At 40.7% G+C, this 11,004-nt stretch overlaps 1 protein-coding gene across 1 annotated transcript; it reads left to right on the top strand.

The window, feature by feature from the left end:
- Nucleotides 1–2,216: 2,216 nt before the first annotated feature.
- Nucleotides 2,217–7,468, top strand: FCRLB (Fc receptor like B). The gene is made up of 6 exons (XM_043963427.1): nucleotides 2,217–2,247; nucleotides 2,794–2,814; nucleotides 3,237–3,491; nucleotides 5,465–5,731; nucleotides 6,468–6,752; nucleotides 7,050–7,468. The coding sequence occupies exons 1-6, from the start codon at nucleotides 2,217–2,219 to the stop codon at nucleotides 7,466–7,468; spliced, it is 1,278 nt and encodes a 425-aa protein (XP_043819362.1).
- Nucleotides 7,469–11,004: the final 3,536 nt, after the last annotated feature.

Consider the following 11,004-nt stretch of genomic DNA (forward strand, 5'->3'; position numbering starts at 1 on the left):
CCATAAGAGAAGGGTGGAATAATGTTCAAGGAAACATATCACTAGAGTGGAAAATCCATTAAATATTTACATTAAAATTCAATGTTCTCCATTGTCCAGAAAATACCAGTGGCAGAACTGTGAGTTGAATCCTGGGAAGCTCTTAGAATTCTCTCTAGTGACATCTTGTCCAGACCAGGTAGGAGACCCCTTAACAAAGGGTTGGACTAGGGGATGGTAAGGTACAATAAGAAACATGTAGGTGGGACTAGAGGGGCTGGTTCACTAGAAGTGTGGTAATGTAGAAAGGGGGCTGGACTTGGGCTAGTTTCTTCATTGATAAAGTGTTGCTAATAATACTTGTGGTTCCAGTCTCACCTGTGGTTCCTATCTATGTTCTGAGGATCAAATGAGAGCATGTGTATAAAACGTTTTACAAATCTCAGAGAGCTATATAAATGTTATCTACAATTATTTAGAAGAAAGATGAAGGGTATAGCAGTCCTATTCCTGACCAAGGAGCAGAGGACAACCAGATAAGGGAGTGATGAAATAGAATCAGCTCTACCTGGGGGTATGAGATATTCATGGGTATAGAACCCCATACCCATCATGCTGCACTCTGTGCTGAAATATTTTTTCATGATGTGAACAAAGGAAAGGCATTGGGGGAATCCCAAAATCTAGAGAGCTGCTCTACCCCAACTGTAGTTTAAAGGAACAAGGGGAACCAGCTAATTAAATTGACTCACAGAGTTCAAGGTACAATTAAATTGCACATGTAATAAGATATTCACAAAGCACTATGCTAGGATTAGGAATATATAGTGCCTGCTTGCCAAGAATTTATAGTCTAGGAGCTGGGTATGAAATGTATATACAAATAAGTATAATGAAAATTAAAATGTGGTTAGTATACAGAAGAGATGAAAAAACTAGCACAAGAAATTTGAGGAGGGAGAATTTGTAGTTGAGATAATCACCAGAATGCTTTGTGACGAATCCCTGAAGAAAGAAGAATATCGATAGGCAGAGATGTGGGAGTAGGAATCTGTATCAGTAAAGTTGGGGGAGGGTGGTGAATAGTTCAATTAGACTGGAGCATGAAGGAAAATTGTGTGAAATAAGACTGAAAAGATAAGATTATAGAGTGTGAACCACAAAAGATTCTGGGCAGGATAATGGCCGCTAAAATGTAAACTCTGTGAGAACTGGGACTTTTTTGACCCGTTCTTTGTGTCCCCACTGTTTAGTATAATGCCAGGCACATCGTAAGCTCTAAATAAATGCTTGCTGAGTGACTGTCTACTAATCGACCTAAGCAAAGTTGTGTGTTAGGAAAATGACTTGAGTTGTGATCGTAAGTACTACTGGAGGTGAGGTGACCAATTAGGAAGATATTAAAATTATCTTTTGGTTGTTTTGTTCTTTAGTCACGTCTGACTCTCTATGGCCCCATTTGAGGTTTCATTGGCAGAAATATCAGAGTTGTCATTTCCTTCTTCAGCTCATTTTACAGATGAATAAACTGAGGCAAACAGGGTTAAGTGACTTGTCTAGGATCACACAGTTAGTAAGGGTCTGAGATCAGATTTGAATTGACTCCAGGCTGGTGCTCTATCTACTGTGCCACTCACATATCCCATCAAAATGATTTAGGGGAGATATAATGAAGGCTGAAATAGATTGGTGGCAGGGGCAAGAAGGGGGCCAGAGCTTTGCAGGAGGTGTTTGTGCTGCAGGAAGATGAGTGGAGTGTACAAATGCCCCTGGTGCCCCACTGAGTTCCCTTCAATAAGCCTTAGGAGCTAAAAGTGGGCAGTAGAGGCAGTACCTCCTAACACTCATTGATCATAGATGAACAAAATGTTGGAAGAATATTCGAACTGGAAGAACTCTGCTGTTTCCAATTCAAAGTCCTTCACAAAATGACTTTAACCTACCTTTCTTGTCTGATTTCACACTACTCCCCCTACTTCTCTTCCCTCCTCCAAAAATTTAGGAGCAGACAAAGTGGACTATTCAAACACTGTTAACCACATTCAACATTCCAGCTCTCGCCTCTATTGCCTTTGTATAGGCTAGAATATAGCCTAAAAGCTTTGTTTAGCTAGGACTAGAATTGGAGTCTCCTGATTTCTAGTTAAATGTTTTTCTCACAACATAACTGTATTTCCACCTCTGTTCCAGTAGTCCAACCGTCTTTGAATGCTGGGATACATCTGGCCAAAGTCACCATGTGGGCACTGATAGCCTTGCTGCTCTTGGGTGAGTCTTCCTGTATCTACCATTATGATATTGGGTGGAAAGCAAAGAGAGGAGGGAAGGAAGGGGGGGTGGTTCTAGGGCAAAGCCTCTTGAGCCTTGAATCATTAATCTTGGTGCTCCCATATATGGACAGACCATAGCTTAGTCCTCAGGCTATTCATGCTAGATAACCTTCATAGGTCTGTGTCAGGAATGTTTGCTATTATTATTATTGTTTTTTTTGGTGAGGCAATTGGGGTTATGACTTGCCCAGGGTCATACAGTAAGCGTCAAGTGTCTGAGTTCGGATTTGAACTCAGGTCCTCCTGAATCCAGGGCTGGTGCTCTATCCACTATGCCACCTAGCTGCCCCTGCTATTATTATTTTGATGTTTAATACTGTAAGAGGTTCAGGAACCATCAAAACCCAAGTCTCTCTAGAGGGCAAAACTTTAAACATAAGCAGAAAGCCCGGGGACCTTAAGTCAATTTTCTTTTCCCATTTATCATCAGGCTGCCTGGTCTTACCCTTTCTTTCACTGATTGCCAACCTTTGATCTTTTACAGGTTCAAGGATTGGGAGAGCTGGTGAGTCCTCTGCATACTCTCCTCCCATTCCATTTCCCCCCTCCTGTCCACCCCATCCCACACATACATCAGTTTCTCATAGTCCCTAAACTATATGCTCCGAGTGGTCTGTTGGAGTCCTAGCAGGAAGACTGAAGGGTTAATGGGCAGAGTCCTTGGGTAGAGGCTATACTGGGATGCTGTCCATCTTTGCTATTCCCTAGCCTATTTGGTCCAGTTTGCCAAAGACAGACTATGCATTCACTTAGGCATTCAGGAGATCATGCTTTACAAATTGATTAATTGACCTACTGACTAAATTGCTTCTTATCAAATTATTATGGTCAACTATATTCCCAGAGGAAGTCTAGGGTTTCTCCAACCTGGGACCAAGTTCTTTAGGTTTCTTGACTTTGGCTTTCTCTTTACAATGTTCTCTACAGCCACCGTGGATAAACCCATTCTGTCCTTGCACCCACCCTGGACTACGATCTTTAAGGGGGAACGGGTAACCCTGAGGTGTGATGGATACCACCCCTTACTCCTGGAACTCCGGCCTATCAGCACATTGTGGTACTTGGGGCACCTGCTACTTCCCTCACATAAGAAGAGCATTGAGGTACAGACACCAGGGGTATATCGATGTCAAACCCGAGGGGCACCTGTCAGTGATCCAATCCACATCTCTGTGTCCAATGGTAAGTGGACTGAGTAGAAGGGGAGGTATAGCATATATCCTATGACCATATACCAGGGAGATACATATTTTGGGAACTGGTGCCAGCTCTCCTATAGAAGAAGATATAGTCCTAGTGCTATTCTGCTGTAGAGAGGGAAGCCGATCATCCTGGCATGAGGCAAATATAAGAAGTAGTTCAATGACTGGTGGAGTTCAGGGCCCATACTACACAGAGACTAAGTAGGTAGCCACCTACATGATATGACATGAAAAGCACAACTGCCCCCAAAGTATATCCTCACACCTTAAATAAGATTTCTGAAAATCCTACCATTAGAGCTGTGTTTTATAGCTAAGGCATTAATTCTTTTTTATTTGTTTGTTTTTAACCTCTATTCCACATAATAGTCCTCTAAATTCTTGAAGATATCTACCATGTATCCCCTAAGTTTTCTCTTCTCCAACCTCAGCATACCCACTTCTTATAATCTTATGGCAATTCACCATTCTACTCATTCTCTGAACACTCTTTAGTGGATCAGTGTCCTTGCTAAAATGTGGTACCAAGAATTGAACACATACTCCAAGTTCAAGCTGTCCAGGGTAGAATACAGCCAAACTATCAGCTCCCTGGACCTGCCTACTGTATCTCTCAGTGTAGTCTATGATTGAAATATTTTTTCTGCCATATCACACTATTGATTTTACATTGAGGCTTCCGTCAAAGTTGACATGGAATCATTAATTATTACTTTTTAGGTTCACCCATTCAACAGGTTCTAAATCCACCCAACTACTATCATTTAAGGCAGAATGTTCCATCTTGTCCACAAGAATGTATGAAAAACTGTCCAATGTTTTGCTACAATCTAGGTAGATCATCTCTGGTGTTCCCCTGATTTGCCAGTTTACTAACCTGCCAAAAAACAGAAATAAAGTTGTTCTGATACTTCTTGTTCTGTATAAAGCCATGCAGGTTCTTTGTCATCACCACTTCCTTTTCTAGAAGTTCATTAATAGTACATTCTAGGGGCAGCTAGGTGGCGCAGTGGATAGAACACCGGCCCTGGATTCAGGAGGACCTGAGTTCAAATCCAGCCTCAGACACAACAATTACTAGCTATGTGACCCTAGGCAAGTCACTTAACCTCAATTGCCTCACCAAAAATAAATAAATAAACAAACAAATAAATAAATAAATAGTACATTCTAGTATTTCTCTAGGAATTGAAGTAAAGCATACTGGCCTATGGTTTGCAAAATTTATTTCCTTTTTTTCTTCTTCTTTTTTTGAAAATTGAAGTCAATATTTGCTTTCCTCTAGTCTTGGGGAACTTCTCTTATTCATCAATGATATCTTTCAAAGATCACTGATTGTGTTTCATCAACAACATTTGCCAGTTCTCTCAGTACCTTAGGATATAGTTTTTGTAGGTCTAGTGACTTAAATTCATTAGAGGCAAGTATCTTCCTTTGTTTTCATTTATTGTATATTTTGTAAGATTTTACATGGGCTAATGAGTTACCTACATATTCAATAATTCCACAAACATTTATTAAACACCTCTCAGGGGCCAGGGATAGAAATTAGAACTATGATTTCATTGATAGAAGGAGCTTCCAGATGAGGAAATTCCCTCTTCCAATGCAGATCAGTGTTTTATCAGCAACAGATAATACATAATGATGTGTGTTAAGTATATTAACTTTATATGAAGTTTGAAGAATGAAATCATTGTTGTTACTGTGGGATGAAGTCATTTTTAATCATACCTCAGGATACCTTCATTGTGGGTCTTCCAGAGAGGATGGATGATTTAGAACTTGGTCCTTATCCCCATTAAAATCTGGAGGAAGACTAGCCTCAAGATTAAAAAGATCAGGAGAACTAAGAAATAACAAATGGAAGAAATATGAGACAGGGAAGAAGTGAGGAAGGGCTATAGGGTGATCATGAGCTTTACTGAGATTATGGACCCATCTGTGTTGTAGATTGGCTGATTCTACAGGTTCCCTATGCCATGGTGTTTGAGGGTGAACCGCTAGTGATACGCTGCCGAGGCTGGTATGATAAAGTTGTGTACAAGCTTCACTACTACAAGGATGGGCACGTCATGCGCTATTTCCAGTCTAGTGCCAACTATACAATACCCCAGGCACGGGCCAGTGATAGTGGACATTACCAGTGCTCAGGAACCCTTCGTATCCCAGTGGAAAGTACCCCTGTGTTCTCTGCCAAGGTGGCGGTTACCATCCAAGGTATGGAAACAAGACACAGGTCTCATTGCTTGGGGGATGGGAGTGGGCAGTAGGGGCTGGGAAAATAGGAGAATTACAAGGGTGTAAAGTGTTTTTGGCTTAAAGATAAGCCCTGATCTGCCAAATTTCTCTTCTACATGAGGAACAGAATGACCCCACCAGCCCTTCCCTTATCCTTCAACCTTCTCCTCCATTCACATCTCATCCCTCCATTAATGAAACTGGGAGTTGTCAGCAGCCTATATGGTATGGTGCCCATTGCACCCAAGAACTACCCAATTCAACGAATTTCTTATTGGAGCAATGAAAGGGGATGACCCCACACAGGGAACAAGTCATCTCCTGTGATAAGCAGTAACTGCTACTCCCCTGTCCAAATCTCCCACCCAAACACTGGATCAATGACCAGGAGCATAGAAAACCATGCTGAGACTTCATAATCCTTAATAATACTTTCTAGCTTCCTTATAGCAGTATCATTTATGCCCATGTGTATTACCAGAATTCAGCAGTAAACCTGCCTAATCCTTGGTCCCTTCATTCCTTCCTGTAACCCTAACTCTGATTGTGTGACTCTGGGATGGCAGATGTGGCCCAAAGGCCACCCTATCCCAGCTCCCATTCCCTCCACTACCTGCCAGTCTCCACTCCCAAACGCAACCCTCCATCCACCCCAACCTCCCCTTCCTAACCTGACTGCTCAGTGTCCTGGGAACTTGTTTGTCCTCCTCCCCAGAGCTCTTTGCGACTCCTGTGCTGAAAGTGGTGCACAAACCTGAGTCCCGCAGCGGGGGTGGGGTGACCCTGCGCTGTGAAACTAGCCTGCACCCCCAGAAGCGGGGCACGCCGCTGCAGTTTTCTTTCTACAAGTACAGCCGCCCTGTGCGCCGCTTTGACTGGGGAGCTGAGTACACTGTCCCGGAAACCGAGAAGGAGGACGTGGAATCGTACTGGTGCGAAGCTGCCACTGTGACCCGCAGCGTGCGCAAACGTAGCCCTTGGTTGCAACTCGCAGGGAGGGGTGAGTGATTCCTAGTGAAGCATCCCACTATGCTCCACATCTCCAACATGTCCTCATACTCTGCCATTCTCTGTCCCCACCCCAACCCCCAAACACATACACACGTACCCCAAGAGCATTCATCTTCAATTCTACCTTTCAGCATCTCCTAATCTTGGCCCTGCTTCTTCCACCTCTCCAACCCCTATAGTGTAACTCTACGCTGATAAACAAGGGTCTCCAAACGGTGAATAGTGGAAGATGCCCAAGTGGTGGGACCTGGTCTGTTTATGTGGTTCACTTCCTATCATTTGACAGGTTCCTTCTCCAGCACATCGCCTATCACAACGGGAGCTCCTCCACCAGCAGCCATGTCCAGGAACCCTGTTTCAAAGCCCCTGTCCTTCAGAAAGTCTCCTGATCTGAGATCTGTGCCTTCGATCACCTCTGTCCCAAACTCCACCTTCACCAGGCCCCTAGCCTCTGTGCCAAGCATTCCCACTGCTGGGCCCACTGCTTGCACTCCTCTAATTTCTTTGGGGCAATCTGCCTACCCTTTGAAGTCTAACATGGACCTACTGCTTCAGGAAATGCAGCTGCTTAAAGGCCTTCTGAGACAAGTGGTACTAGAGTTGAAGGAGCCACATACAGTTTTGGGGCTCAGAGGGACACCAGAGATACCCATCTTAGATTTGGGGGTGAGCCCAACCACTCCAGAGACCACAGGAAGGGGTTAATACAAGGGTCAGTCTTCTTGTCACTACCTGGGCTAACTAGCTTTTGCTGGGGGTCTGGGATTGAGGTGTGACTATTAGGAGAGCAGAACTTGAACCTTTCCAGTGAATTGAGGGGGACTGGCTAATGAAATTCCAGTTCCCTTTTATTATACCTACTTTAATTCAGTCATCCAAAAAACCCCAAACCCAAAACAAAAACCCCTACATTTTCCTTAAGGAAGCTATCTTTCTTACCATTTGGCTCCTGTGGTTTTAGGCCATCCCCAAGTGATCTTAACTGATGTCACCTATCCTATATGTCACTATTTAATTACACAAGTCCAAAGAGCTTTGCTACCACAAGTTTTCTGCTCCCATTCCTCCTTTCCACCATTCCCCTTTCCCTATTACCTTCCCTCTACCATTCATCCCCAAAATAAAGCAACACATAAATTACTTCATCTAAGGTCATGGTTTAGAGTGAAATGCCAGCTTGTTTAAATTCTTAGCTTTCTACCACCTTCTAGCCTTTATATCTCATTGGAGGCAAGTGATAGCACTAGTAACTACTGAGGCACATTAGAACCTTCTGTTAGCAACAAGTTGTAATTATATAGTGAATTCACTTACTCCTGTCATTAAAAAAAAAAAATTCAGTTCTGCTGCTGGTGTCTTGAAATCCTTGGGAAGAATTCATTCTGTTTAGTTTTGGATAAAGTCTGGGAGAATAGAGAGAATTTCATGGCATCCTCACGCCTATGCTGCAGAATGAAAGGAGTATTAAAACTCAGGTCCTCCTGAATCCAGGGCCAGTGCTCTATCCACTGCGCCACCTAGCTGCCCCCTCCAGTTAATTTTTAGTCTGTTTCCATGGCCTTTTGTTAAACATAATTTTATTGCATTATGATCTGAAAGGGATATATTTCATATATCTGCTTTTATGCATTTAACTATGAAGGTTTATGCCCTAATATGTGGTCAATTTTTGTAAAGGTACCATGTAGTATGGAGAAAAAAAAGCATATTTTTTCTATTTCCATTCAACTCTCTCCAGATAGCTATCATATCTAGCTTAAGATTCTATTCATCACCTTGACTTTTTTCTTCTTTATTTTTTTGGTTGGATTTATCTAGTTCTGAAGTTCCCTACTATTATAGCTTTGCTCTTTATTTCCACCTGTAATTTATTTAGTTTTTCCTTTAAAAATTTAGATGCTATAGCATTTGGTACATATAGGTTTAGTATTGATATTACTTTGTTATTTATGATACTTTTTATCATAATGTAGTTTCCTTGTTTTCTCTTTTAATTAAATCCATTTTAACTTTAATTTTTCTGAGATCATGATTGGTACCCCTGCTTTTTTGAATCAGCTAAAGCATAATACATTTTACTCTAATCCTTAATTTTTACTCTATGTGTATCTCATTTAAAAATATTTCTTGTAAATATAATATTGTTGGGGGCAGCTAGGTGGCACAGTGGATAAAGCACCGGCCCTGGAGTCAGGAGGACCTGAGTTCAAATATGGTCTCAGACACTTGACACTTATTGAGTTCAAATCCAGCCTCAGACACTCGACACTTACTAGCTCGGTGACCCTGGGCAAGTCACTTAACCCCCATTGCCCTGCAAAAAAAAAAATTATATATATATATATATATATATATATATATATATATATATACATACATAGTTGGATTCTGATTTTTAATCCATTCTGCTATCTATTTTCATTTTATGGATGAGTTCATCCCATTCACCTTCAAAGTTATAATTACTAGCTGTGCATTTTATCCCATCCTATTTTTCCTCACTGTTTATCCTTCTCTCCCACTCTTTTTACCCTATCTCTCCTCAAACATCTAATTTACTTCTAACCACTGCCCATCTGCAATATGCACCCCTTCTAAGCATCCTTCCTTTATCCTCTCCACTTACCCTCCTATTTCTTAATCCATCTACCCAAGAGTTCCTCTCTTGTTCTCTCCCCTTAACCTCATATTTCTTGACCTGTACACCCTTCTAAGAGTCCCTTTCTTGTCTTATTCCTTCAACCTCTCATTTCTTTGTAAGTTAAGATGACTTTTTTACCCTTCCAGATGTGTATGTTATTTCTCTTTAACCCAGTTCTGATGAGAATAAGCTTCTAGCAATAACAGGCCTCCACCGTAAAAATTCTTCCATTCATGCCTCATTTGGATGAGATTAATTGCTGACTTTTACCTCTCTCCACTTAATTTTATTTTTAGCATCACCCTATCATACACAATTCAACCTCAAGCCTTCTATCTATGTATGCTCTTTCATACTACCCAAGTAATGATAACATTCTTAAGAGTTACAGACAACAGTTTAGTGAAGAGTTTGACCTTATTAAATCCCCTATAATTGCTTTTTAATGTTTACCTTCTTATATTTCTCCTGATTCTTGTAGGTCAAATTTCCCATTCAGTTCTGGTCTTTCCTTACAAATACCAAAGTCCTTTAATTCACTAAGTATCTATTTTTTTCATGCAAGATTACACTCAGCTTTTCTGGATAAATTATACTTGGAAATCTAGCTGCTTTGCTCTTCAGAATATAATGTTCCATGCCCTTTGGTCTGTTAATATAGAAGTTATTAAATCTTGACTGTAGCTCCATAGTATTTTAATTGCTCCTCCTTGACCTGGAAGCTTTGAAACTTAACTATAACATTTCTGTGAGTTTTTATTTTGGGATCCTTTTAAGGTAGTGATTGGTGGATTTTTTTCCATTTCTATTTTACCCTCTAGTTCTAAAACTTCAAGGCAATTTTCATTAATAATTTCTTGAAATACAGTGTCTAGACTCTTTTTTTTGATAACAACTTTCAGGTAGTCAAACAATTCTTATATTGTCTCTCCTCCAACTGTTCTCCAGGTCAAAGGTATATTTCAAAAAGGTTTTGAAAGTGGAAGGAACCATTCTGGAGAGCAATTTGGAACTATGCCCAAAGGGCTATAAAACTGCACATTACCCTTTGATCCAGCAAAACCACTACTAGGTCTGTATACCAAAGAAATTTTTTTAAAAGGGGAAAATAACTTTTTTGTATACAAATATTTATAGCAAAATTTTGAGGTGGCTAAGAATTGGAAATTGAGGGGATGCTCATCAATTGGGGAATAGCTGAACAAGGTATGGTATGCAACTGTAATGAAATAATATCATACTATAAGAAATGATAAGCAGGATGATTTCAGAAAGACCTGGAAAGACTTACATAAAATGATGCACAATTAAGTGAGCAGAATCAGGAGAATATTGTACACAGTAATAGCAATTTGTACAATAAGCAATTGTAAATGATTTAGTTATTCTCAGCAGTACAATGACCTAAGACAATCCCAAAGGACTTATGATGAAAAATGATATCCAACTACAAGAGAAAGAAGTGATGGTATCTGAATACATACCGAAATATACTATCTTCCTTCATTCCATCCTTCCTTTCTCTTTTTGTCCTTTCTTTCATCCTTTCTTTTTTTTTTTTTTTTAGTGAGGTAATTGGGGTCAAGTGACTTGCCTAGGG

Source organism: Dromiciops gliroides, chromosome 4, assembly GCF_019393635.1.
Source record: "Dromiciops gliroides isolate mDroGli1 chromosome 4, mDroGli1.pri, whole genome shotgun sequence".
Lineage (NCBI taxonomy): Eukaryota > Metazoa > Chordata > Mammalia > Microbiotheria > Microbiotheriidae > Dromiciops > Dromiciops gliroides.

What these genes read in the sequence shown, in the direction of transcription:
- FCRLB (XM_043963427.1), top strand. Translation starts at nt 2,217, where the DNA reads ATGTGGGCACTGATAGCCTTGCTGCTCTTGG. An exon ending in GATAGCCTTGCTGCTCTTGG is followed by an intron (nt 2,248 to 2,793) that starts GTGAGTCTTCCT and finishes GATCTTTTACAG; the next exon opens with GTTCAAGGATTGGGAGAGCT. An exon ending in GTTGCAACTCGCAGGGAGGG is followed by an intron (nt 6,753 to 7,049) that starts GTGAGTGATTCC and finishes ATCATTTGACAG; the next exon opens with GTTCCTTCTCCAGCACATCG.